Source organism: Alternaria atra (assembly GCF_907166805.1).
Source record: "Alternaria atra isolate CS162 genome assembly, contig: 32, whole genome shotgun sequence".
NCBI classification, from domain to species: Eukaryota; Fungi; Ascomycota; class Dothideomycetes; order Pleosporales; family Pleosporaceae; genus Alternaria; species Alternaria atra.
In genome coordinates this window covers 1,238,166-1,264,580 of record NW_025091331.1, presented here as the reverse complement: position 1 = coordinate 1,264,580, position 26,415 = coordinate 1,238,166, and the positions used below count along the sequence as shown (strand labels likewise).

Sequence of the window (26,415 nt, the reverse complement as noted above, 5' to 3'; positions counted from 1 at the left end):
GTTCAAACAAAACTACAGTATGCTATTGCTCCATCTCGATTCCCAATATTATGTACTACTGGTCCATCCCATCTGCGGCGCAATAGACATGACCCTCCCACCCACCACGAGCCCCCAAACGCCCAAGCCCAGTATGCCCGATCCGCCATTCGCCATACCCGCCCACACTCCTCCTGCTGCTGCCCAGCCCAGACTCAATGTACCGAGTAGCGATACCACGAGCTCGCTGCCCCGTATCGCTTCGTTGAACTTGTCGACAAACGGGATCTTGGTTTGATTCTTCTCGTTCCAGAAATTCGCCATGTGTACACGGGAGAGGTATGTAGCTGCGGCATTCGCAGCACCGGCGCCGATGAGTATCTTTGTGGTTGCGAGACTGGGAACGATGAGGAGGGCGGTGGATGTGAGGAAACTAACTAGTAGCTAGAGTTGTACCGTTAGTACACATGGCTTTGGTGTTGGCTCAAGTTGGAATGACATACTGTTACAGTACCGCTGGTCTGCGTTGACCTTGTCTTGTGCAGTCTTTGCGCTGCCGTGTTCGACCATTCTGCCGCCTTTTCGCTCTTCTCTTCGTATTGCTGTAGGCGGGTTATGTTTTGGTACGAGAGGTAGAGGCCGTAGGCGCTGAGGGCTGAGGTGAGTCCAAGCTGGAATATGCTGACGGTGTATATTGAGGGCGAAAACATGGTGGTCTAAGGAGAGAGCGCGCGTATCGCAGCCTGAGACGTCGGATGTGGGTTGTTGTAGATGGATTTGTTGGTGGAAGTTTGGATGAGGGACACTACGTCATCGGTCGTGTTCCACGTTCTAGAACTGGCACATCTGGGTCGCTAGCTCCTACATTCGGACGTGACACCAACACGACGACGTGAGTGCTTTTGCGAGCTGCTCGTGTTATGTATGGAAGAGTCACACCGTGCTTACTTCCTTTCTTGTTCGGTCAAAGGTGCCAATGTCAGAGCATGCACACACCTTGTACGCGTTTTCGTCTTGCACGACAAACATCGAGAAAGTACGATTGCGATGCGTACAGAACATCTACACTTATTAGAGCCTTCAAAGTAGGGGTGCAATACGAGATCCAGAGCCATCAGCCTCCTTCAACATATGATCTGCATGCTAAATGATTACATCGAGTTCTTTTTGTGAATCTGCACGCTACTTGCCCAAACCTTCTATCACTTGCCTCATTGTTCGGTAGCACCACCTACGTAGATAGTTTTTTTTTCTAGTTTCTCTTGAAGGGCTTGTCTTCTGAGTTCCGAGCCGGTACTTCGAAATGGGCATGGGTATCTTATGAATCGCCTATCGTCACGGTTATACCATGTAGTTCCAACAGGTCAATCTTTGATGCGCCCTACGAAGGCGAAGTTTCCAATTCAAGCGTACATCAAGCATAGACACCGTATCTCGCTCAGCAGTTTTCGTCGTTAATCAGATCTCAGTTACACAGTATCGGAGGACACAGGCTTCATAGCATACGATACGCGATTCCTCCATATTATTGGATCCGATGCTACTATTGAGCATGTACAACATCTCGCGAATGAAATTCACGAGGCGCTCTGTTACAACCCTGCTACAGGCGATCTGTTCTTTACAGGATGGGGTCTACTAGGCCGCGACTGGCAGTACCTCCTGAATACGCGTAGGAACACGCTGCACAAGATTCAGACCGATCCGCCTATACACAACGTTCATGGATGTGTCATCTGGAAGGGGCAGCTGTTTGTGGTCATAGATGGGTATGAAAAGGTCGAGACAGGGCAGTTGATCCGGATCAACCCTGACACATAGAAGCGTGAGGCCATCCTCAACGTCCACTATGGTCAACCGTTCCTGGGTCTGAACGACCTCAATATCGGCACTGAAGGCAACTTTTGGCTCACCGACTCGAAATCTGCTTGTGTGAGTTTGTTTGCTCACGCACACTTGAACCGCTTGGCGATCACTTTGGAGTTTTCCTTCTAGTGGTGCTGCTGAGCGTATTTACTGACTCTGGAAGAATCGCAGACTAGTCACATTCGGTTGTCCTAGAAATCCGACCGTACACTTCGTCAATGGAACTACGATGCGTCTAGAGGTAGTACATGTAACCACCGACAACGCTAACAGAATCGCTGTATCGCGTTCAAACATCAAGCATTCCACCCACACAGTGTATCTTCCCGACACTGGCGTCTCTGAGAAGGCGGATAAAAACCTCGGCGATCGCGCGCTATTTGCCTACGATGCCGTCGGAGGCAGCGTCCTCACCAATCCCAGGCTACTGAACAACACAATCTCACATTTTTACGACAGTATAAGGGCAAGCAAGAATGGCTATATATTCGCAGGTGCAAGCGACGGAGTTGACGTTGTTGATCCCGAAGACGGGCTCACATTGGGTACCATTCGTGTTGGTGGTGGCGTTGCGGTCAGCCTGAGCCTTGGAAAGCATGAGATGTGGGTTGTTGGAAAGGGCGGAGTGTGGCATGTTAGCGGTGTAAAGGAGCAACTGGCAAGGATTGGTAAAGTTTGGTGTTGAGAGTTACGATATGTTAGGGCTGGAGTCATTTGTAGCCCCGGCGGCACCGTTCGGCTGCGAATGTCCCGGCATCCTAGCGCTAGTATCAAAGGCCGACCGGACCACGGTGATAAAGAGCATCTTCCCGACCAGTGCTGCTACACTCTGTTGCAAACATGGATTACACATTCATCATCTCTTATGCGGTTTCCAAGCTATCGCCAATTCATGTTTGCTACTAACATTGCAGCGCGGAGATATCTCCTACATCGACAACCCAATCGCCATGTTAGGAGTCTGGCTACACACATACCGCGGGTACCAATCAGTCTTCTGGATGTAGACACAACACTCGACTACGACCGGCAGGTTTTGCAGCTCAAATCTATCAGGCATGGCTCGCGGCGCCCATTAACCTTGACGGAGAAGGTGCTTTACAGCCACTTATATACTTCAACTGAGCACCACTGGTCTTTAGACAATATCCGGCGTGGAGAGACGCTCTTGCATCTCCGACCTGATAGAGTCGCATGTCATGATGCGACGGCGACGATGGCATTGCTGCAGTTCATCAGCGCAGGCCTTCCGAAAGTACAAATCCCCACCACGGTACACAGCGACCACCTCATCGTATCGCGCGACGGTGCCATAGACGACCTAATCCGTGGAAGAAAAGAACATCACGAGGTCTACTCTTTCTTGAGTAGTGCATCAAAGAAATACGGTATCGGCTGGTGGAAACCGGGGGCAGGCATCATCCACACAACCATCTTTGAGAACTATGCGTTTCCAGGTGGGTTGATCATCGGAACAGACTCGCACACGCCTAATGCCGGCGGCATGGGTATGCTGGGTATCGGAGTTGGAGGCTCTGATGCAGTTGATGCGATGGCTGGTATGCCTTGGGAGCTCATGTGCCCACAGGTCGTAGGCGTGCGACTTACAGGCCGTCTACATGGATGGGCCTCAACTAAGGACATCATCTGCAAACTCGCTGGGATACTCTCAGTCTCTGGCGGGAAAGGCAAAGTTCTCGAGTTCCTCGGCCCAGGTACTGAGACATTAGGCGCAACAGCTATGGCGACAGTCTGCAATATGTCAGCCGAGATCGGATCAACTTCCTGCATCTTCCCCTACTCCGAGGCTATGCACCGATATCTTTCGGCAACAAAGCGTGCGGATATTGCGCATCTCGCAAACGGCTACAAAGATGTTCTGCTGACAGCAGATGAGGGGGCAGAGAAGCATTACGACACCGTCATCGAGATTGACCTAGACTCCTTGGAGCCACATGTCAATGGCCCCTTCACGCCGGATCTTTCGCATCCTCTTTCACATCTGAAGGACACTGTAGCAGAAAATGACTGGCCCGTCGAAGTTAGTCACGCTATGGTAGGCAGCTGTACTAACAGCTCATACGAAGATCTCTACAAGACATCACAGCTTGTCGATCAAGCCAAGGCTGCTGGTTTGCCGCATGTGAAAACGCCATTCCTGGTCTCACCGGGTAGCGAAGATATACGTGCAACTGCAGAGTCGGAGGGCATCCTACAGAAATTACGCGATGCCGGTGCTGTTGTGCTGAGCAGTACCTGTGGCCCGTGCGTGGGTCAATGGCAGCGTACCGATGTCGATGTCAAGGGTCGCGAGCGGAACACAGTAGTGTCCAGTTTCAATCGCAATTTTGTCGGTCGACACGACGGGAACCCAGAGACTTGTTCATTCGTGACGTCTCCAGAAATGGTGACCGCCTTTGCCTACTCTGGAAGATTAGACTTCAACCCTATTATCGATTCTCTTCCAATCGCAGGGTCCGCAGAAAGGTTCCAGTTTACGGCGCCAACAGATGTCGAACTACCTGTGCAGTTTGCCGTCGGCGAGGACTTTTACCAGGCTCCAATCCATAACGCCGATGATGTCGTCGTCGACATTGACCCACAATCCGAGCGCCTGCAATTGCTCGAACCGTTCAGACCCTGGTCTCCAGGCTCTACGAAAGACATGCCAGTTCTCGTCAAAGTCAAGGGAAAGTGCACGACCGATCATATATCTCCTGCAGGACCCTGGTACAAGTACCGTGGCCATCTTGAGAACATCAGCCACAACATGCTTCTTGCAGCTTCGAACGCCTTTCTCTCGTCCGACTCTCGGTTGCTCGGCCACACCATCCACCCACTGACCAACAAGACCGGTCTTATTCATGAGGTCGCCCGAGACCTACGTGATCAAGAAGTGAGATGGTGTATTGTTGCCGATTGGAACTACGGAGAAGGATCATCGCGCGAACACGCAGCCCTAGAGCCACGTTTCCTCGGCGGTGTCGCAGTAATAGCACGCTCTTTTGCAAGGATACACGAGACGAACCTCAAGAAGCAAGGCATGCTTCCTTTGACATTTGCGAATCCTCAAGATTACGACCGTATTCAGTTGGGCGATCGCATTACGCTACAGGGTGTTGAAGACGGCGAGCTACGGCCGGGAAGGCAGGCTAGCATGCGCGTAGAATGCGCGCATGCAGGAGAGTGGGTCGCGCCGCTCAACCATAGTTATAGCCACGGGCAATTGAGGTGGTTGAGAGCGGGGAGTGCGCTGAATCACATCAAGCAGGCGGTGTTGGAGGGGTGATTACTCAATTTAGATTCTGCAGGAGTGTTTTGGTGAGGTAGAATTCGACGAGTCACAGACCGCCTTGGAATAGCGACAAACCTAAAAGTATCCACTGCAATGGCGACATAAGCGATACTAGCCAGTGTTGTATATCATTACCTCGGTGGTTTTGGCTGGACCGCTCGGTCTAGAGAGGTTATATAATGTAAGGACGCCACGGAACCCCGCGCTTGATTATCTAGATTCTGATTGGCGGAAGTCCCACGCTGATCTACCAACGCACGCCGACGCGTTCCTGGGGCCCTAAAGCCGTTTCCCGTAGACCGTGGCCAGCTAGTTTGAGGCACCTGTTGACTGTACGTGATTCCAACAACTCGTGTCGAGCTTCAGCAGACCTACACAATGGCTCAAAGAGTGCTCCTTCGTACAGGCCGGGGCCTGACGCTCACACCTCGCTCCCTGCAGATCACCCGCTCCTTCAGTACTGTTCTCGATGCCCCTGTCGACCCAGGAACTCAACAATTACGCTCGCCGACACGGGCAGGCTCCGTCTTCGAGAGTGCACTCAATGCAAGTGCTCCCAGGACCAACTGGACAAAGGAGGAGATTTCAGAAGTTTACAATACTTCGTTGATAGACCTTACACATGCATCGGTATGTCAAGTAACTCTATCATAATCCGGAGGGTCAATGTCTTATCAATCTTGCTATAGGCTTCGGTGCACCGGCGCTTCCATGACCCCGCAGCCATTCAGATGTGCACACTATTCAACATCAAAACAGGAGGTTGCAGTGAGGATTGCTCCTATTGTGCGCAGTCATCGCGTTACGACACCGGTCTGAAAGCCACAAAACTCTCCTCTGTAGACTCAGTTCTGGAAGCTGCACGAATCGCCAAAGAGAATGGAAGCTCAAGGTTCTGCATGGGAGCTGCCTGGAGAGACATGCGAGGCCGCAAGACCAATCTCAAGAACATCAAGGAAATGATCAAGGGTGTGCGTGGCATGGGTATGGAGGCATGTGTTACCTTGGGCATGGTCGATGCTGCGCAAGCAAAGGAACTCAAAGACGCTGGGCTGACCGCATACAACCATAATCTTGACACTAGTCGAGAGCACTACCCCAGTGTAATCACGACTCGCACGTACGATGAGCGACTCAACACCATCAAGAACGTTCAGGAAGCTGGCATCCATGTGTGCACAGGTGGCATCCTTGGTTTAGGAGAGAAGGCTCGTGACCACGTCGGTCTCATTCACACCGTTGCGACACTCCCGGCTCACCCGGAATCCTTCCCAGTCAATGCTCTAGTTCCAATCAAAGGTACTCCACTTGGGGAGACACAAGCCATCTCCTTCGACGCTATCCTGCGAACAATTGCTACTGCGCGACTAGTCATGCCGACCACCATCATCAGACTGGCAGCTGGCCGCCACACGATGCGCGAGGAGAAGCAGATCATGTGTTTCCAAGCGGGTGCCAACGCTGTCTTCACAGGCGAGAAGATGCTGACTACTGCTTGCAATGGTTGGGAAGAAGACAAGGCCATGTTTGGTAGATGGGGATTGAGGCCTATGAAGATGGATGAGACGATCGGGGAGAGGCGCAAGCTTCCTGGACAGGATGAAGCTGAGGCAGTCGTTGCCGCCGCCGAAGCTGAGGCAACAGCTCAGGCGCTTGCTTGAGAACTATGATAGTCTATATGGCATAGCCACTACAAAATGATAACGAAGTAAAACCGTTCATGCATCCACCTAGAGCTAAAGTTTGGCTCTCGCAACTGGTTCCTGTATATCGCCTTGTAGCATCTCAGTTGTTTGGCTCTCGCACCATGTTCCAAGCAATCCAACAAGCCTTTCAACATCCGCAGATGTATTACCGGCATGTAAGCAGATTCTGACCCTAGCAGTACCCACTGGCACTGTCGGTGGTACGACAGCTCTAACCATCATACCGTGGCTTTGCAAAAAGCTCGCCAATACCTTTGGTTTTGCTAGCTGGACTGCGAATATGGGCGATCTCGGGCATGCACTTGGACTCGTTAGGACTCGATGAGCCATGTCCGAGTGTTTTTGAAGACGGCCGAGACAGTTGTAGAGATGTTGCGTAAGGTGTTGTAGATGAGCTTGTAGCTGCACACTCTGCCCGGATTGAAGTAGCCGGTAAGAGGAGCGGATAAGGGCCAATGAGGGGTAAGATAGGAACGTTGTATAGATGAGTGGGCGTGCGTAGTTGATAAGGTAATGACGCAAGGTATCCGAGCCTAGAATGATCGCTATATGAGAGCTCAGTATCAGTGCTATACTTGGAAATAGCAAGAGACGCTTACCTCCATTGGCCGCCAAGGCTTTTCCAAAGGTGTGTAGTCGTGCAAATACGCGTTTTTCAAGTCCTAGCTCGCATACCAACCCTCTACCTTCTGGTCCCAGTACACCTGTAGAATGCGCCTCATCCATAATGATGTACCCTCTTTCGTGGCCTAAGACTTCTTCGACCACCTTGACCATCTCCTCCAAAGGACACACGTCTCCGTCCATGCTGTAGATGGACTCCAATGCCACGAAAACATTGCATTTCCCCTCACGTCCACCATCTTCATCATCCAGAAGTTGTAACAGAGTCTGCTTCAAGGCAGATACAGAGTTATGTTCGAAGGCAATTGTCTTGTCTGCCCGTGATAACCTCATGCCGTCATGCACACTTGCATGCACAAGCTCATCATAAACTACCACATCTCCCGGCTGCGGCACGCTCGCAAAAAAGCCAGCGTTTGCGTCGAATCCACTGTTGAAAAGAAGTCCTGTCTCAGCCCCATGGAAGCATGCAATCTCCTGCTCTAGTTGTTCAGCATATATCGAGTTGCCATCCAGGAGTCTTGACCCGCCGCTACCTAGTGGTAGATTAGTTCTTTCTAGCTCTTCGAGATATGCCGATTTAAGCTTTGGCGAAGTAGAGAGCGAAAGGAAGTCGTTAGAGGAGAAGTCGGTCTGATGGAGAACAGGTAAGGTCAGGCTACGAAGTGTTGAGTTTGTGCGTCGACGATCGAGTAGTTCTCGTAACTTGCTTTGCAACAGGTTTTGATTCGTCTTGTCTCCCATGTCTTTCTGTATAATGTGATGATAGTGAGTTCGTCCAGCGATAACGTGACTATCCGTGATGGCGTGGAGTTAACCAGGTGGCTGGAGTAGTAGGATCACCGGAAAGCGGGAAGGAAGCGTGGGGTCTGCCGCGGCTTTCCGCGTCGTTGAGACCTAGCAAAAGTAAAAACCTACTCATTAGCTAAAAGACTGCATAAGCCAACCCCTCAGCGCCGTCGGACGTGTGGTCATGCGGTTATTGACTCATTACATTTGTACCTGCATGCTTAGCCTCGGCGTAGTCGCGTCGCGCTAGGTAGCGCCTTCCCCACATTGGCCGACTGTAATCAGATCTACCATTGCCTACTCCTCAACTCACCATTAACTGGACGTAACAAAAACATGGCGAGGGTGCCAGGAGGATTATGGAAGAACACTGTTGCTGTGCAAGTTTACGGTGCTAACACAGGGGTTGGTAAGACAGTATTTTCGACGCTCCTAGGTGCCCGCTTAAGCAGATATGGCGGGAGGATAAAAGTACAATACATAAAGCCCGTATCCACTGGTCCAGCTGATGAAGCAGATGACAGGTCAGTATATCTGTTGAAAATCTCGATAGACGCCCTACAATAATGGCTAACCGCATGCTAGCTATGTGCACAAGTACAGCGGCCAACGTGTTTCTACACTCTTCAAGTTCGATAAAGCTGTAAGTCCGCATGTTGCGGCAAGAGGATCGGACCTCGTTGTGAGTTTTGCCCCAGTAGTTGTATTTCTACGATCAGTGATTGACTGCCCAAGCCTAGCGATGAGCTCATCAGCCAAACCGTTTTCAAGACGGTTCAACGAGAAGCCAATGCATTAGAGCGAGGATTCAGAGGCTTCTCGATCATCGAGACGGCTGGCGGAGTCCTCAGTCCAGGACCTTCGGGTACACCGCAGGCGGACATTTTCCGACCGTTACGGCTTCCCTCGGTGCTCGTGGGCGACCATCGATTGGGTGGTATCTCCTCAACCATATCAGCCGCAGAATCCTTGATCATACGAGGATATGATATCGATGCTGTCATATGTTTTGATGACCGGAGTGGGTACGAGAACGCACAGTACTTGAACAAGCACTTCAGGGATATGGGAATATCGGCCTTTACCTTACCCTGGATTCCAAATCTTCAGGGTGTTGGAGCAGGAACAAAGGAAGAGACGGAAATCATGCAAAATTACTACTCGTCACAAAGCGAAGGAAAGACAATAAGCAACGTTGCTGACTGGCTAATGGACCGCCATCGAACGCGAATCTCCACTATGGGAACTATGCCGTACCGAACAGAGAGTAGTATTTGGCATCCCTTCACACAGCACAAGCATCTAAAGAGTGCGGAAGATGTTTTGGTATTCGATTCTGCGTATGGGGATTATTTCCAGGTCAAGCACAAGGGTAATGAAGAGGAGCCACACATCGAGAATCAAATCCTGTATCCAGCATTTGACGGCTCCGCGTCATGGTGGACGCAAGGTCTTGGACACGGAAATCCTCGGTTGGCGCTAGAAGCAGCATATGCAGCAGGACGGTATGGTCATGTCATGTTCGCCGGCGCCACACATGAACCAGCTCTTACTCTAGCGGAGAAGATCCTTTCAGGTTCAGGAAGAGGGACCCGTCTGAGAAAAGTGTTTTACACGGATAACGGCAGTACAGCAACAGAAGTTGGTATCAAAATGGCGCTTCGTGCGTCCAGCAAGCGCTATGGTTGGGATAGCGCAAAAGAGTCCATAGGTGTTCTCGGTCTCAAAGGCAGCTACCACGGAGACACAATTGGTGCGATGGATGCTTCTGAACCATGCGTCTTCAACGAGAAAGTCGATTGGTACCGTGGTCGCGGCTTTTGGTTTGATTACCCGACTTTCAAGCTCAAGAATGGCCAATGGCTAGTCGAGCCACCCGAGGGTATGCAAGAAGAGCTAGGTCCGGCGCAGACTTTCGAGAACCAAGACGACATATTTGATTTTGCCACCAGAGGCAGATCGGCACAATACGAGGCCTACATAGAAAAAACGCTGAACGAGCTGGTGAAAAAGCAGGGCAAGAAATTCGGTGCATTGGTGTTGGAGCCCGTCGTTCTTGGGGCTGGGGGTATGCTCTTCGTAGATCCGCTTTTCCAGCAGAGCCTGGTGCGCGTCGTCCGTCGTTACGACTTTGCCGGCGGCTCCAAGACCACAGATCCTCAGACTGAAGATAAGGATGCTTGGTCTGGTCTTCCCGTCATGTTTGACGAGGTGTTCACAGGTTTATACCGCTTGGGCCGCTTCTCTGCCGCCTCATTCCTTGACGTCCATCCTGACATCAGTGTGAATGCCAAGTTGCTCACAGGAGGTCTACTTCCACTTTCCATCACATCCGCGAGCCAATCTATCTTCGAAGCTTTCTGGGGCGACGAGAAGTCGGAAGCTCTCCTCCATGGACATAGCTACACCGCTCATGCGGTGGGATGCCATGTCGCAAACACGAGTCTGGACATCATGAAGAAGCTAAACTTTGGCGAGGAGCAGAACTTGGAGTCGGGCGGATCCAGTCTTCCATGTCCACCCAGGAAGACTATCAAGATGGGAAGCCGTAGCAGCCATGTGTGGAGTATGTGGTCCGAGTCTTTTGTGGAAAGCGTATCAAATCATGAAAAGGTCGAGTATGTGAACGCCCTGGGCTCTGTTCTGGCCGTATCACTTGTTGACAAAGGCGGCTCTGGTATGTCAAACCAATCTCTTTCATGCTTCTTATCTAACGCTACCTAGGTTACACTTCCTCGGCAGCGGTTGGCCTTCGCGATGCTTTACTTCACGATGTCTCTGAATCGCAGGTACAGATTCATTCACGCATCCTGGGTAATGTCATCTATCTCATGGCGAGCATGACTGCGACACGGGCTCAACTCGACCCGATTGAGGCAGCGTTCAAGGAGAAACTGAATCTTGTTACGAAGTTGTAAAGGGATATTACGAGTAGTAACTTGCATCGCCGACATTCGAAATCGTATAGAGATCTCTAACGCAAGGCTTCACGTTATCACTCCTATGATTAGCAGAAGTCCTAGAATAGATTAAACCACAATACGATACGTTGACGGGTACAAGGACAATGAACGTGTCTCGAACGATATACTAGATTGCAAGCCTTGCGTAGCACCTCGGGCATACAGATGTAGCCCTTTCAGAGATGGCTAAGCCACCTTCAAGGAATGCATTCAAAGACAGGTGGTTCGGCAGGCTGTCGATAAAACACATTGGAGGTCTCGTTCGGGTCAAGTTAGGTAATCCAACATCCACAAAGTCTTTGCTTTTCTCCAGCCACATGGCCGGCGGGTATTGAGAGTGACTTTTCGCCACGCGTGGGTATTCAGAGCGATATGCGAGGAGCAGGGACGTGGTGAGTCTGATTCCAGAGCGCCGACGACTGTCCCAGAAGTTCTAGATTGCCCAGGTGGGGGATGAGTTATAGGCCAGAGGATTTTAAAATACCGTTATGACGGCTGCTAAGGTCAAAAACGAACAACATCTCCGTTTGACGCTAGAATATCCACGCATATTGCCGAAAACGCTGGTATTGATCCCGTGTAAATAGATGATGGGCGCCCCTGCAGCGGGCGCACCTCGGATCACCGCAAGCAGGGAATTAGGACCAGACCCTTGATCACAGGATTCAAATCCAGTTAGTCGGAAGCAAGCCTCGGATGACATCGATACTCTTGAAGTAGTAGAAGCAAATCCGATAATAAGAACAGTTTGCGAAATACCAGCCACCGCACGCCGATGTAGCCTCAAGTGCTACGAAATAGGAACCGCCACAAACATATCTATGGCATTCGACCTCTTGACAAGAGGCATCCTTGAATAGGTTAATAGGCCAAATATGGGAAGCCAACCCACGTTATTGCGCATGGGATGTAGCCGCTGCCCAGATGCACACACCGAGGCAGCGGCTCTGAGGCGTGGTGGGGTGTTGCACGTCCCGTGGCTTAGCAACGCGGCTTCGGCCGTTCAGAAAATTCCACTTTAGTGTCAAACCCCTGCTTGGTACAAGTCAGCTCTGCCTTCCTGATCCCCAGACCCCAGATCGCGTGGAACAATCGGAATGAGCGACAAAGCTTTGCCAGCTTACTATGATGGCATGCGCATACTTCGAAAGGCCCTTATCTCGAGTGCCGGGCGACTACAGAGTCGTTCCCCCACAACGAACTTGAGGAGAACACGCCTTGCTACCTGAAGCTACTGTGTAAAGCCACCGAAAAGCCTCTACTGACAGATTGAATTGCACTAATCTGCTGCTCAAACAGCAAATGGATTTCAGACAGTGTAGAAATAATGGAATCATTCAGTCTTCACTATCCCTAGGTGAACCATCAGCCTGTTCACTGTATCATAGGTTATCTCATAGCCTTACCTCATCCTTGTCGATCTCGGAGCAGACGTAGCCTAGCACCCTCGGTGTTGTAGTACCTACAGGGCCTGCACTGAATACGTGCCAAGCTCAGACGGTCGTTATGGTTGGGCCGCAGGTCACATACGACAAGGAATAAGCCATGGGATCCCCCAAACATGATACGCACTCGATAATTGCGCCAAATCAGAGGACCGGATCGGAAACTCTGCATCGCATGATAGAAGCTATATCTCACCCGTCCGCATTATGCAATACGAACCACCCGTTGAGCATCAAGCGGCTATCTACGTCTTGTTTGCACTGACAGTGCTTCCGGACGACAGGCACGATGTACCACAACTACTCGAAAAGTATGATGGTTGGATTAGCCATAGCCTTTATGGTACTGCCCCTCGTCTTTGTTTGTTTGCGTTTGTGGGCAAAGAGGATCGCCAAGCGCGTTGGATGGGATGATTTTCTAACAATCGCTGCTTTGGTAAGAGATCTTTGGGCGGTTCAAAGTGTTGCAGGAACAACTAACCAGCTGCGACAGGCCGTATCAATCACTTGTTGCTCCTTACAACTAGCCAGTGAGTGTCTCGATTAGACTGTAAGAAGATTACTCACGCGAATTTTCAGCGGCAATACATGGTTACTTGGGCTCTCACCAACCGCTGGACGAGAATGGCCAGCCCATCATGGACGATCCAGGACTCATATTCTTCGAACAAGTGAGTAGATTGAACTGGGAAACATAGTGCAACTACTTACGTTTCTAGACAAAGTTCGCTCTGAACATGATCTCCATCATTGGATTGGGTCTTGTCAAGTCTTCTATCTTGATATTATACAAGAACATCTTCGATGTACGAAAGTTTCGCATTGTGGTCTATTGCGTGCTTGCGTATGTCATATGCTGGACCGTCAGCTTCACGTTCTCGCACTTGTTCACTTGTTACCCAATCACAGTGTTCATCGAGCCGTATTATGGCAACAGCTGCGTCGAGACTGTACCAATGTTTTTGGCCCTACTGGTATGTTGTGGCCTCATACCTTGTCCCGCGACTTCAGACACGGCTAATTCTTTTGCTAGTACACGGGTGTTTTCGCAGACATTGTCATACTTATCCTTCCTATTCCGATGGTTTTGAGCGTTAGGATGGAAACTAAGAAGAAGCTAGCTGTAATCGTGATGCTTTCGTTAGGAGCTGCGTAAGATGCCTTCAGCCATAACTCATCGTATCCATGGAACTAATGAGCAAAGCGTATGCGCCGTAAGCATTACACGAGTCGTCGCGACGTACTCCATCGCCGGCGAATACCTTAAGCACCCTGACGATGTCATCTACTATACAGCACCAGTATTCTTTTGGACGAATATCGAGCTGTCTCTAGGCGTAGTGTGTGCGTGTCTTCCCACATTGCGCCCTATTTGGTTCTACTTCTACCCTAGAGAAGCAACACAAACTAGCTCAGGCTACGGTTACGGATATGGATCATCAGGCCATGGCTTTGGGTCATCTGCGCTGGACGGGACGACGAAAAGCAGTACATTTGCTAGCAAGTTGGTGCGCAAGCCATACCAGGAGATTGACGAAGTTGGTAAGTATTGTCTCAGCATGGCTATGCATGAAGAACCACTAATGCTGTATAGAGCTGACAACTCGATTTGAGCATGCTCCTTCTACACCTCCGGAGGATGCCTTAACGTTGAACAAACGCGGTATTACGAAAGAGGTTACGATTCATCAGACCCTCGAATGATTAATTCCCCACGCGGGACGTCTACCTAGTCGCAAACGAAGAGCACCAGTCTTAGTATGTCGAAGCTCGAGTCCTATAACAATCCGCTGCGTCTACGTCTCGGGACAATTTCTTCTATGTAGCCTCCGAGGCTACTCAACATAATTTGGGCGCTCCTAGTGATTGGAGAGGTTTCTTCCTAGCAAAATAAGTTCCCTGGTATACCATCCATGCAACTGCCAAGTGCCAAGTCCTTCGGGGAAATATATCTTGCATGCCACCGACAGCACGTTTCTGGAACCCTGCTTCTGCGGCGATGTCACCTTCCGAATCTTTCGATACCGGCCGTAAGCTGAATCCAGCCTACGTACAAGCGGTGATATATTCGAAGGGTCATAATCAAAGCCATGCGCTCAAGATGACTAGTTGATAAAGTCTCTTGGAAAACGTGCGTCGAGAAATGTGGTTGTGCACTTTGGAGTAACGTACCAGCTATGGAGCCAGATGGGGCCCGGCTCGCATGGGGCCGCCGGAGGACGTATAACCGAATGTGGATACGCCCGCGGTAATCGAGTTGACTGTGAACAAGCACGGCAGATCGTCCACACTCAAGATGACCGTCTCGGTAATCACACCAGGATTAGTTAGAGTATAACATGCAGGGACTATGGGGTACAAGGCGATTTGGCGACTAGATTCTCGTACTGAGACGGTAAATTCCTAACCTTACCTAACGATATGTGGTCCCGACCTTCCATGTCACCATGCAGGTAGCCGAGAAAGTTCAATGTCGATTAAAGAGCACGTTGGGTCATCAGCCATCCATTCGGTACTGCTAACATGAAAGTCTTGTCACTCTTGGTTTCTTTTGCAGCGGCGGTTTCTGCGTTTGCTGTAAGGCAGGCCGACGTCGCAAGGGATCTGAAGACATTGGTATCGTCACCATCTTCAGTCAATGTCGAACCTCGAGCACGATGGAGTGACTACAACGCGCCCTTGCCAGCGGTTGTCGTCAGTGTGCAAGCTGAAAAAGATATAGCGACAATAGTAGGTCCAGCCACGCACATAGTGCTGGTACAACGAATTAGGAGGGCTAACTCGAGCAAAAGATTAAATACTGTACAAAGATTGGGATACCGTTCCTTGCGCAAAATGGCGGTATTGGATGGGGAAAGACGTTCAGTTTGGGGAAATGGGGCGTTCTGATTGACCTATCCAATCTCAACAAAGTCACTGTCGCTGCAGACAAGAAGACCGCCACTATTGGTGGCGGTGCAAGCATCGGAGACACTATCGCAGCAGCGAATGCAGCAGGCGCATTGATCATCACTGGCAATTGCAATTGTGTTGGCGCTCTGGGAGCTATGCTCGGCGGCGGCTATGGTGTGTACTAGCTGTATCTTGCGAGTCGTAGCACTAACTTACAGCAGGCAATCTCATGGGTGAGGTCGGTTTCGGGGTCGACAACATTATCTCTATGCGTGTGATTATCGCATCAGGTGAGATACTCACTGTATCAGCTATGTCTCATCCGGAACTGTTCTGGGCACTACGGGGCGCAGGTCCCAACTTCGGAATCGTGGTTTCAGCAACCGTCAAGGCAATGCCCGCTACCGAAGAAGATCGCACCGCATTCATCAATAACCTCTTCTTCTCACCCGACAAGCTCGAGCGGGTTGCGCAAGCGGTGGAAGACCTTCCCCTCACGCCACAACAGCGAGTTTACCTTGTCCTAACTTCTAGTGGCGAGCCACTCAACGAGCCCTCCATCCTCGTCACTGGTCTTCTTCGTAAAGGAACGAATGAGACAGGTCGTGCAGCCTTCGCCCCTTTCTACGATATCGGCCCCATATCCGAATCCAGCGCAATCACCACATATGATCACTGGAATGATGCCAATATCGGCTTTTGCACTCGCGGTGGTCGCAAGCCGTCGTACAGCTCAACTATCACGGGAATGAGCGCACAAAAGTGGCCTGAGATCTGGGAGCTCTACAAGGGTTTCCAGGCGAAAGGTCCGAACTCTGCCGTGCTCGTTGAGCGCTACAATTTGACCAAGGCCATGTCGATACCTATTGGCTCGGCAGCCATGAATGAAGCGTTTAGGAGGGATGCCTTCTCTCAGGCAATCGTTATACCGTGGTATGATGACGCCAGTCTAGATGCTGAGGCTTTAGAATTTGGAAGTAAGGTCAGGGCGCTGTGGACGAGAGGTAACAATCCGAAGAATGACCCTACGTAAGTCTTCACTGTCGCGATGACAATGCACTCGTATTAACAAGGTCCACAGCTATGCCAACTTTGCATTCGGCGACGAGACGAACACCGCCGTATACGGATCCAGCCTCGCGAAACTGAAGACGCTCAAGAAGAAATACGACCCGAAAAGGGTGTTTACTCAATGGTTTCCGATTCAACCATAGGCGAACAATTTCTATACATCGGTACTGAATAATAGTAATACAATAGAGGACTACCACCTTACCGAACTATGGCTACACGCTATTGATCTTCTAACATACCCATTCAATCATAATCCCCTGAACGCGACCTCTTTCACCCACCGCAAGTTCCACTCCCCATTATATGACTCTATCAACCTAGTCGTCGCACTCGAATTCCAATCCTCATGCCCGGTATCCACCGAGTATGTTGCAATAATCCTGCGTGTAGTGCGACCCCTTGACCACGCTTCTGTCTCTCTTCTGTCTATGGCATATTTTGCCTTAGTCCAAGTGTTAAACACTCCGATTGTGTTGTCGACCTGGGAGTGTTCTGGGTGCATTCGTAGAGGTCAGGCGGAAGAAATGGTATGCATGAGGACATATGAGGTCACCGATAGGCAAGGGGATTGGGAGGGCATGAACGGTTATTGGGGTGAAGAGATTAGACATGTGTGCCATGCGTAAGTTTTTTCAAGTGTGCTTCACTTCTTATTGTGAAGATCATTGCTCCGAATAATCACAGGTCGATTGTCGGACAACTGTTGAAGTCACGGGGTGTCCTTACGGGATCTATGGTTATGGACCCTTAGGTTGGACACCTATCTTAGCTTGTGGCGTTTATTGCAACGGGCATGCAGAAAGAGCGCCCTTCGCTGCCATACAAGCTTCTTCGTAACATATTGCTGCCCCTGTCTTTGAAAAAAATTAAGTGAGGATCATAAGACAATGCGAAGTTACGAATGTTCCAGTCTTGTCTTACGAGCTCATACTGCAGTCTCTTAACGCCAGATTTCCTTCAATCTTCCAGCATACTATCCATTCAGGACTTACCCATTGACCAGGGTAACACCTTGCTATCTCAACCCAGAACACCTTCTCGCATGGTACCCCAGTTTTCGTCTCCTTCCCAGTAAAAATGTTGAACTCGAAAAGCGGCTCATCATGGCTTGTCGGTCCCCAATTTACTAACCGATGAATGCCCAGCCTCAGCGGAGTCATCTCAGCTTGGGGTTCTTGCTCGCGCATGAAGTCCCAGGTTTGGAACAGTCGAAATGGGAGGATGTTAGCGGATGTAACGCTGTATGCCCAGACGCCATGGGGAGGTGTCAGAAAAAAGAAAGGGAGCGGAAGAGATGGGGCGAATTAGATTCATCAAAATGAAAGCTTTGGCTATGGGAGTGGCAGATTCTGTGTGCATTCTGATTGCCAAGGGATGCAAGGCTTGGCTGGGGAGAGGCAGAAGCTAGTAGATGAACCATCTGGGCAGACTTATGCCGATTAGATGTTCCGTCAAAGTTTGCTAGGCAGTCTACGAGGCGTATACTAACATGTATCTCATTAACCATAAGTTGCTATATTGGCAGCATAGTTCGTTTACCAAAACTGATTTCCTGGTAGGATCATGGCCATGCCTTCAGCGGATGATCCATTCAACCTCATCTTGATAAAACTCACTCATCCCCCGAATACGCCTGTTCCAACAACCTGGGTTGGTAACGCGCTCTACCTCTGCCCCTGCCCTGGCGACAACACAACCTTAGCTCCCCTTGATTTACGTGCTGCGATGAACAACCCGTATGACAGCATGTAGCCAACTAGCCATTGGCAAATCCAAAAAAAGGATACCAAGAGCGTTGGATCCCAGTGGGCGTTTGGCGGACCGGCTATTGGATATAGTTTTAGCGGTCGTTTCAAAGAGGGCGATGTGGGTAGGCACGAAATTCGGTTGTTTTGGAGAGGGAGAATTAGAATTATCGAGAGATCGGATGATGATTGAGATGCAGTGCAGGTGGATTTTTCGAGTTTCGATTGAGGCATTCGGCGGGCCTTCAGTCAGAGTCTTTGGGTAGTAATTGCACGGCAAACATCTGCTCCCCAAAGGCGTTCTGAAACACGGGTATCCGCTTCTTCGTCATCCAGACTGTTATCACAGGGATCACCCTCTTCTGCATAGTGTTTTTTCCGGTCGTTGGTCCTTGTGCATCATGCCCGTCGAAGTCCGTAGACTCAAAAGCCTCCTCCTCGTTCTCCTGGGTATTCTGGGTTTTCTCGGTGTCTGTGTTGCTCTTTTCCATTGGTCTTGATGTCTTCATTTCTCGGTCAACCTCCACGCTCGTAAGCATAGTATACATCCACCACGCTTCCTCCTTCGCATTTCTGCCATGCTCGGTCCCACTCGGCGCTACAATCCGTCGGACCATGTCCACGATGCCTACTAGTTTGGTTGTGCCCTCGCCTTGCGCTGAGATAGCTATGATCAGATCATCCTCTTTTAGTGCATCCGGCATCTCGATCGTAGAGGCAAGGTCTCTGTAGGCACCCAGGTATGTCTTCAGCCTGTTGATCCCGGACTTGACGTTCTGGTTCTTCGAGAAGACGACTGGTACGATATTCTGCGTAGCCCGCATACGCTTTTGTGTCTCGAGGAGCTTGCGCAGTTCGGTGGGTAATCGTGTCCATGGTTCGTAGAGTGATGGGTGGATTGTAGGTGGAGATGGTGGTTGCGACGGTTTCTTCGTAGCTGTGCCATTGATTTTATCTTGCGCTTTTCGCTTCTTGCCTGACCCCTTGGCCTCGTTGGCTTTCGATGCGTCATCTGGTGCCCCAATGATCGGTAGTGTAGGTCCCTCGCTTGAGTATGGCGGAGTTGCAGTCACCATAATAGTATCGGCGTCCTTCTCGGCCGATGATGCAAACACCTCACTCATGCGCTTTGGCTTCCCCATCATGGAAGATCAATAACATGCAATAGTCGAAAAAAGTGCGTGACTGTCAGCGTTGCAGTTCACGTTCGAGAGCGATGACGAAAGTTGAGACGCGCCGAAAATCTAGGACGCGCCGCCGGAGATACCACATTGCGCTAATCTATCGCCGAATTGTCCCATCACTCTCAATTACCCGAACTTCCATCACACAGTGCATACATTGATCTCCACTACCACGACTTTGCCTCGGAAGTCATAGAGGTCAATGGTTTGTATCATAATCAGCACATCATGAGCGACAAAGTCGTTGAAAGTTTGGGTCGCTTGAATCTCGCCACACAAGGCGATCGTCAAATCGGCACAGTGTACGTTGGTTATGTGGTGCTATACGAATATCAATCTAACCATCGGAAAGTAATCAAAATACCCGTTATACGCCTCCATTTTTGTGTCTGCCAGCCGAGCTTCGGGTTATGATATACGAACACGTATTCTTCAACGAGACTATACATGTACAACCAAAATCCACTGATCCACTTGGTGGGTCGTATCTCCTCCGGCGTCACGGGGCTCCGAAATATCAGCAAACTATCTCTCTTCTGATGACATGCAGACATGTTAGAGAGGAAGCGACCCCTAATTTCAACGATCTGGTTACGTTTGATTTGACACTTTACTACAACTGCATGGCGGCTGCGTACGAATTAGGACCTGAGATCTGCCAGACAATCAGAGCAATTAAAGTAGAGCCAAGGCTTGCAAAAAGACTAGCTCTAGGACTCCAACAAGGTGCGCCGCCTAGCACTAATTATAGGCATCTGTTGCCTTCCTTACAGCGTGTGCACATCCAACAGACTTCAATATTTGGATTACTTATGATGAGCCCTGATTTGGCTGTGAGGGCACTACGACTGTATTTTGGAAACAGTAATCTTGAGGTCATATTTAGCAGGAGGCAGTGAATTTTCCTGCACGACCAGATGGAACATTGGAACCTGGAGAATAGAAAGCAGCACCATCTCCGCCTTCATTCAGCTTCATCTAACTCATGATACCTGCGTCAGAATCTGGACTTGAACATTTACACCCAAAGACACCACCCACATCAACTCAGGGCCGTGGATTCTGCTCGAGTGATCTTGGAATACGCTCGCGATACTTGCAGTGTACTGCTTCCACGAAAACATCCCGAATTTAGTAAGCTCTCGCCTATCTGCGGTCGCAATCTCGCTCAAATAAGTCAGCGCCAAAGCACTTCTGAGTAAATACGCGAGCGCGAGTAAGAACAAGGGAAAATATCTTTGGGATCTGAGCTAGCGCTCTCAGTGCGCGTTCAAACCAACGCAACTCCCACTGAGCTCCATGACAAAGTATACAAGCATACATTGTCCGGGAAAACTGTCGGCGTCCTCACCAGTCATGTTCGGCGAGCCTCTCGCAAACGCAGGAGCGTCTACAGGCGGCACGATCTATGTGTATTCGCTTTCCTTATCTGCCGCTAGGCCAGACACGAAGCATCGCCGCTGCTGTACAGCGTCACTAAGTTCGATTATACTTCCTTAAATATCAAACCTTGTCTCTACAAGTGCGTTGCCAGCGTATGGTTGGTCCTTGGTAGCTCCAATTGCAGACTCATTCAGTCCATCAAGGTGGGCAAAGCGACTGTGCGTGATGTTCGCAGGCTCTTAGACTCCGGTTATATGTTGAATGATGTCTCTTCATAGGAGACATTGAAATCTCAAAACTTGAGCGCCGATGAATGTTGGCTCGTGGTAGTACCGAAGCCGAGTTTATTGACGCCATATACCATTGGACTGAAAATACAGGTGGTGTCGTGCATTTCGTATAGAGTTTTGCATCTACCCACGGGGCTCAAACAACTACTCGAACTATACCAAGCGACATTATCCACAGTCGGGAGTGGTTCACTTGGTCGCGCATCGATGGGGAGCCATTGGTAGAATAATCACAAAAACACCTCAGGGTTCAGCTGAAGGATATCAGGATGGTACCTGGTTAGAGTTCATTGAATTCAAGTGTATCCAAGATGGAATCAGATACAGATTCGTAATGATATATAGCTCGACGCTATCACTGTTGATAACACAAGCCCTCAAGATTCACAATTTTCATCGACTCTGAGTTCCATGTATCGGCCTATAGACAACATAGGGATTCGGATCTTGCAGAGTCGCGGTAATGTAGTCCCCTTGCTGTTGCTGGCCTGAATTATCGCATCAGAAATTCGAGATGAAAGATTTCGCGGATAGTGATGTTTTAGGGAATCAATCAAACTACTACGACCAATCTCACAATGTTTCCTTCCGCCCACTCATGTTTTTCGATAGATCGCTGCATCAATCTCCACTGCATCTTTCATGACCTTCATCGTCCACTCACTAATTGGCTCCAGCGCCTTGACCGTATCGCCCAATTGCTCTCCCTCTCCGAACTCATGAATAGCCAGGAAAGACAGCTCTTGACTCTCGCCGCCTTCACGGGAAGTACTAGATTGCTGCGAGACGAGTGAATACCGACATGTGCGCAACCAGCCTGGTTGCTCAGACATCTGCTGGTTATGCTCTTCGCGATACCAAGCATCCAGGTCTGCGACACCGGCGGGTGATGGTTGCATGAGGGCTACCATAATTGTCTTGGCGGCTTCTATACGTACGGTCAGCCCAGGGATATACTTCACAACCCCATCCGCTTCTCCTCTGCTAGGATCTAAGAAAGGCGTACCACCGCTCTTCTTCAAACCAAAAATCTCAACCTCCCCGTACGCCCTGATATCCCACTCTCCACCCATGTTCTCCCCTTCCAGGAATTTTAGCATTTGCTTCACATTAACACGTGCCAGATCTTTCGTTTCGCAAATGACAAGGTGCTGTTTTTCGTATTCTGTATTCGCTACTGTATACTGCGTTGCTGTCTCGATACCGAGGACGTTTGCTGTTATGGCCGTGGGCAGGAGGGCGAACTTGTCGTTTTGCAGTGATTCGTCATCACCTAAGCTGGGTTTGAGAAAGGCGAGGATAACGCCAGCGCCCATGTTGGGGTCTGAGGAGGGCATGTTAGGATGGATGGGTGCGTTTCCAGGTGTCTAGTATTATCTAGAAAAGGAGTTGGAAACCGTAGAATTGGATAATATGCTGAGTTTTAGAAGAAGGAGCTGTTATCAGGTAAGGATATACTTATGCGCGGTTGCTAAGTCGACCATCAAGGGTAGGCGCCATATGTAGTGTACCAGCGTCCCCACTTTCTCGGATCAAATTACCCGTTGGCTACATACCTAGCTAACGGCCTGCGTGGGAACTCGTCTATGCTGCAACAGAAACGTGGTTTGATAGCTACACAGACTCTGTATTCTAACTTCTCTTCTATCATTCTACTCAAATACAATTACATATATACAAAACATGCTCTTTCTTACAACTTGCTCTTCTCAATACGCTTGAACAAGACATCGCTATCTGGGTATGGGTCTACAGTGTAGTTGTTGAGCGGGTTGAGCTCGCTCGCCCTGTAGAACATATCCTCGTACACCTTTCCGTCGGCGCGACCCAGACTGCTGTCAAGGACCCAGTCGTCAAAGCCCCAGGCGTCTACGAGCCTGACAGCGTGTGGTCGAATCTCCTTGAGCAGATTCATGACAGTGTTGGTCCTTGCAAGCGAAATTTGGTGCTTGCTGCATGCACCGGAAGCGTAGAACTCTGAACCCTCCTGTTCAAGTGTGTGCAGAGCGAAGAGACGGAACAACTTCATCAGCACGTCGAGGATGGCCTTGTCGACCTTGCCCTCCTTCTCGATGTTCTTGAGCGCAGAAAGGTTGTTCTTCACGACCATGTACTGCGCGTGGGCCTTGCTGAGGCGGTAGAAGTCAACGAGCAGGTCATTCCATGGCTTCTTCTGCTCATCACGGTGCTTGCTGGCCTCGAAAGTGAGGAACGAGACGCGCCAAGCGAAAGCGGCTACGAGATCATTGTCAGAACCAATGACGTCGAATGCACAGCCAATCTCGCGACGCGAGTGGAACTCAGATAGAATCTGGGTGGTGTCGTTTGTCGGCTTATCACCCTTGAGTACAGAGCGGGCTGACTTGAGCATCTACAATATGTGTTAGCAAGGATCGGTCACCTCTATTGGGTCGTTAGACTTACGTATCGTGCGACTTGCTGGGTCAGCATGTAATTGTCTCCCTCCCATGTTGTAGTGGGGAGGTAGTCAGAGTACCAGGACCCGATACCGCTGAAGCTTGAGTAGCCGTGGCCACCGCAAGCTCGTCGGCAGACCTCCAGACCCTCTGCAGCGATCGAACTGCTAAGCGACTTCAAGGCACACGAAGAAGCGTGCAAGTCTGCCAACATGTCACTGCCTGACTGGACCTCCTCCGGTCCAGCTCCACGCTTGCTTGGTGCGTTGGTGGCGTTGCCCTGAGCAATCTTTTTCTGGTTCTCCTGGTACATATCCATCATCGACTTTCCGGTGAAATGGAGGGCAAAGGTGGCAGCGAGAAGAGGAAGCAATCGGATTTGCACCATGGTATAGTTGAGAACAGGTGTCTCATCCTCACCAGCAGGAGCATCTCGGTCCTGGAATTGACGGCGCACAGCGCAGTAACGGGTTGCGATAGTAACACCTCGAGCAAGTACACTACCAGCTTGCATAACGATGGTCGATCGGACCCAAGTCAACGTACCATAGACGAGAGACGGGGCACCACGGCGACCAAATTTGTTCGTGTTGGCGTCAACAAATGTGTACTTGGCCAACATACTGATATGCGGAACCTTGACGTGGTTGAACAAGAGGAAACCGTTGTCCATGGTGTTGTAACCGAACTTGGGACCGATGTCTCCAATGTGGATGTTCTCTAGCGGCTCATGCGTCTTCAGATCACGGATCTGGACGCAGAAAGGTGCTGGTCCATAAGACTTGCCATCGATAACGAGCTGAGCCATGACGACAGCGTGGTTGGCTGTCCTGCCCAGAGATCCGATCCACCATTTACTGGCAGTCAAATGTGGCGAGTGAATAGTGAAGGTCTTATCGTCCTTGTTCCAGGTTGCTGTTGTTTCGAGTCCACGAACATTTGAACCGTGACCAAGCTCAGTCTGAGCATAGCATCCGATAATCTTGTAGTCGTTGGCTTTAGTAAGCCACTTTTCCTGCTGTTCTGGTGTACCTTGGCCCTCAAGTGTAACCTGAACCATTAGTAAAAGTTACGCGAGAGTGAAAGATGATGTGTACCTTGAACATACTGTCGTGGAGACCATATGGCCCTGGCTCTCCAACGAGCTCTGTGGCAGCTCTGAACTCATCCACGGTCCAGTTATGCTGCTTCTTTAGGATTCTCAATCTCTTCTCCCTTGCAAGCGCGCGTTCGAACTTGTCGATCCTTCCCATGAAGTAGTTCTGCGACTTATCAAAAACCTTCTCGGACTTGAGAATGTTAAGAATCTTGTTCCTCCTGTCGATGACATCTTGAGTGTGTAGAAGCACTTCCAGTTCCTGCACGGGTACATTGGAATTGGCGCGTTCAGCCTTGAGCAATTCATGGCCTTGAACGCCCGAAGGCTTCAGCTGCTTGACCCAGTCCGGTGTTGGCTTCATTGTGATAGTAAATTGATAATTGGATTGATGGAGGTGAATGAGGATTGCTTGGAATGATGATTAAGTAGGTTGCCGGATCGCCAGATGCACTAGAGTCGAGCCGAGGTCCAGTGTCGGTAGCACGCGAATCTGGGGCATTGACCAACGCTGCCACGGCCACGCGACGGCTCATGCCGCGCTTCTGATAGACAATCTCATGAAAGTGCCGAAGCCAGAGTCCCGAGCAGATGGCGAGAGAAGTTGGCGACATACAAGTCCGCCAATCGTGCTATTATCGCGAGGGAGCATCAGTACGCGTCATTAATTAGCACAAAGACTAGACACGGGTTTCCTGGGATCCTCTAGGTGCGACACGACATAACTCGGAAGTAATACGGAAGCGGAAGCGGAACCATGAATGCCTCTAGATGAGTCGTAACCTAGGCAGAGACGTACTCTGCCGTTACAATAGTCGCTCAACGACGGGTTCAAATCACGAATTTTCAACGAAAAGACTCGGAGGATTTCCAGTTCACTCAGCCGAGGTGTCTCGTATGTAAAATCGTCAGTGTACCTATCTGTACGGTATATGATACCGTGATGAAACATTGAGCAATGTACAACAATATACCGTCTACTGCACTTTTCGCTTTCACTCGAGGCATCAAGCATATCGCGAAGTCCCCAAGTACTGCATTGGAAGATGAGAGCGACGCGTTTGTATGCAAATCTCTCGAGTAGTGATTTGTCGTACTGCATTGTCAGCAGAAGCACAACGGACCCCGACACGGAATCTGGACCCTGGAATATTTCGCGCAAAAGGACGGCTGAGCAGCTGATCTCGTCTTTATCGCGTTGGAATGATGGATCATGTTGCTGTACAACGAAGCTCGCTTCATTCCGAGTTGTAATCAACACAATGTACCCTAAAGGTATACATTATTTTATGCTTTACTAGCATATTCATGAAAGACAAAAGGTACACGTTTAGGGTACACTGTACGTCGCGTTAGGTGCAACTTGGAAAAGAAGGCCTCTTGTATCGACTCGTGAAGCTACGCCTCAGTCAGAAAGGCCGGTCAGCCAAGTGCGCCATCGAGAGCAGGCGGCTGCTGTTGAGAGGCTGATGTGATAGGGGTACTCTGAGCGTTTGTGCGTGGCACGCGAGCTCGTGCAGAAGGAAAGCAGCACCGCCTCACCCGGTGCACGACAAGGCGCCCGTGGGTAAGCCGAGCGCGTATTCTCAGTAGGAAAGCATGAATCAACGGAGCCTTCGGAGACAGGAGCTGGTGGGGGAAACGGGACTGCAGAAAATGCGTGCCGT

The 26,415-nt window shown here is 50.1% G+C and overlaps 9 protein-coding genes across 9 annotated transcripts; 5 read left to right on the top strand and 4 right to left on the bottom strand.

Annotated features, from left to right (window-relative positions):
- Nucleotides 1–48: 48 nt before the first annotated feature.
- ALTATR162_LOCUS10169 (uncharacterized protein) lies at nucleotides 49–689 on the bottom strand (the record flags this gene model as incomplete). Its single annotated transcript, XM_043317805.1, has 2 exons — nucleotides 49–423; nucleotides 483–689. The coding sequence occupies 2 exons, from the start codon at nucleotides 687–689 to the stop codon at nucleotides 49–51; spliced, it is 582 nt and encodes a 193-aa protein (XP_043173740.1).
- A 2,372-nt stretch (nucleotides 690–3,061) lies between these two features.
- On the top strand, nucleotides 3,062–5,134 carry ALTATR162_LOCUS10168 (uncharacterized protein; the record flags this gene model as incomplete). Its single annotated transcript, XM_043317804.1, has 1 exon — nucleotides 3,062–5,134. One exon carries the CDS (start codon nucleotides 3,062–3,064, stop codon nucleotides 5,132–5,134), a length of 2,073 nt encoding a protein of 690 aa, XP_043173739.1.
- A 384-nt stretch (nucleotides 5,135–5,518) lies between these two features.
- On the top strand, nucleotides 5,519–6,801 carry ALTATR162_LOCUS10167 (uncharacterized protein; the record flags this gene model as incomplete). Its single annotated transcript, XM_043317803.1, has 2 exons — nucleotides 5,519–5,770; nucleotides 5,830–6,801. The coding sequence occupies 2 exons, from the start codon at nucleotides 5,519–5,521 to the stop codon at nucleotides 6,799–6,801; spliced, it is 1,224 nt and encodes a 407-aa protein (XP_043173738.1).
- A 1,794-nt stretch (nucleotides 6,802–8,595) lies between these two features.
- Nucleotides 8,596–11,177, top strand: ALTATR162_LOCUS10166 (uncharacterized protein; the record flags this gene model as incomplete). Its single annotated transcript, XM_043317802.1, has 4 exons — nucleotides 8,596–8,783; nucleotides 8,845–8,941; nucleotides 8,995–10,936; nucleotides 10,984–11,177. 4 exons carry the CDS (start codon nucleotides 8,596–8,598, stop codon nucleotides 11,175–11,177), a joined length of 2,421 nt encoding a protein of 806 aa, XP_043173737.1.
- Nucleotides 11,178–13,305: 2,128 nt separating this feature from the next.
- On the top strand, nucleotides 13,306–14,371 carry ALTATR162_LOCUS10165 (uncharacterized protein; the record flags this gene model as incomplete). The annotated part of the gene is made up of 5 exons (XM_043317801.1): nucleotides 13,306–13,338; nucleotides 13,387–13,641; nucleotides 13,701–13,819; nucleotides 13,872–14,209; nucleotides 14,262–14,371. The coding sequence occupies 5 exons, from the start codon at nucleotides 13,306–13,308 to the stop codon at nucleotides 14,369–14,371; spliced, it is 855 nt and encodes a 284-aa protein (XP_043173736.1).
- Nucleotides 14,372–15,190: 819 nt separating this feature from the next.
- On the top strand, nucleotides 15,191–16,773 carry ALTATR162_LOCUS10164 (uncharacterized protein; the record flags this gene model as incomplete). The annotated part of the gene is made up of 4 exons (XM_043317800.1): nucleotides 15,191–15,397; nucleotides 15,460–15,733; nucleotides 15,781–16,588; nucleotides 16,641–16,773. The coding sequence occupies 4 exons, from the start codon at nucleotides 15,191–15,193 to the stop codon at nucleotides 16,771–16,773; spliced, it is 1,422 nt and encodes a 473-aa protein (XP_043173735.1).
- A 1,850-nt stretch (nucleotides 16,774–18,623) lies between these two features.
- Nucleotides 18,624–19,520, bottom strand: ALTATR162_LOCUS10163 (uncharacterized protein; the record flags this gene model as incomplete). The annotated part of the gene is made up of 1 exon (XM_043317799.1): nucleotides 18,624–19,520. One exon carries the CDS (start codon nucleotides 19,518–19,520, stop codon nucleotides 18,624–18,626), a length of 897 nt encoding a protein of 298 aa, XP_043173734.1.
- A 2,311-nt stretch (nucleotides 19,521–21,831) lies between these two features.
- ALTATR162_LOCUS10162 (uncharacterized protein) lies at nucleotides 21,832–22,551 on the bottom strand (the record flags this gene model as incomplete). The annotated part of the gene is made up of 1 exon (XM_043317798.1): nucleotides 21,832–22,551. The coding sequence occupies one exon, from the start codon at nucleotides 22,549–22,551 to the stop codon at nucleotides 21,832–21,834; it is 720 nt and encodes a 239-aa protein (XP_043173733.1).
- A 377-nt stretch (nucleotides 22,552–22,928) lies between these two features.
- On the bottom strand, nucleotides 22,929–25,112 carry ALTATR162_LOCUS10161 (uncharacterized protein; the record flags this gene model as incomplete). Its single annotated transcript, XM_043317797.1, has 3 exons — nucleotides 22,929–23,606; nucleotides 23,660–24,703; nucleotides 24,750–25,112. The coding sequence occupies 3 exons, from the start codon at nucleotides 25,110–25,112 to the stop codon at nucleotides 22,929–22,931; spliced, it is 2,085 nt and encodes a 694-aa protein (XP_043173732.1).
- Nucleotides 25,113–26,415: the final 1,303 nt, after the last annotated feature.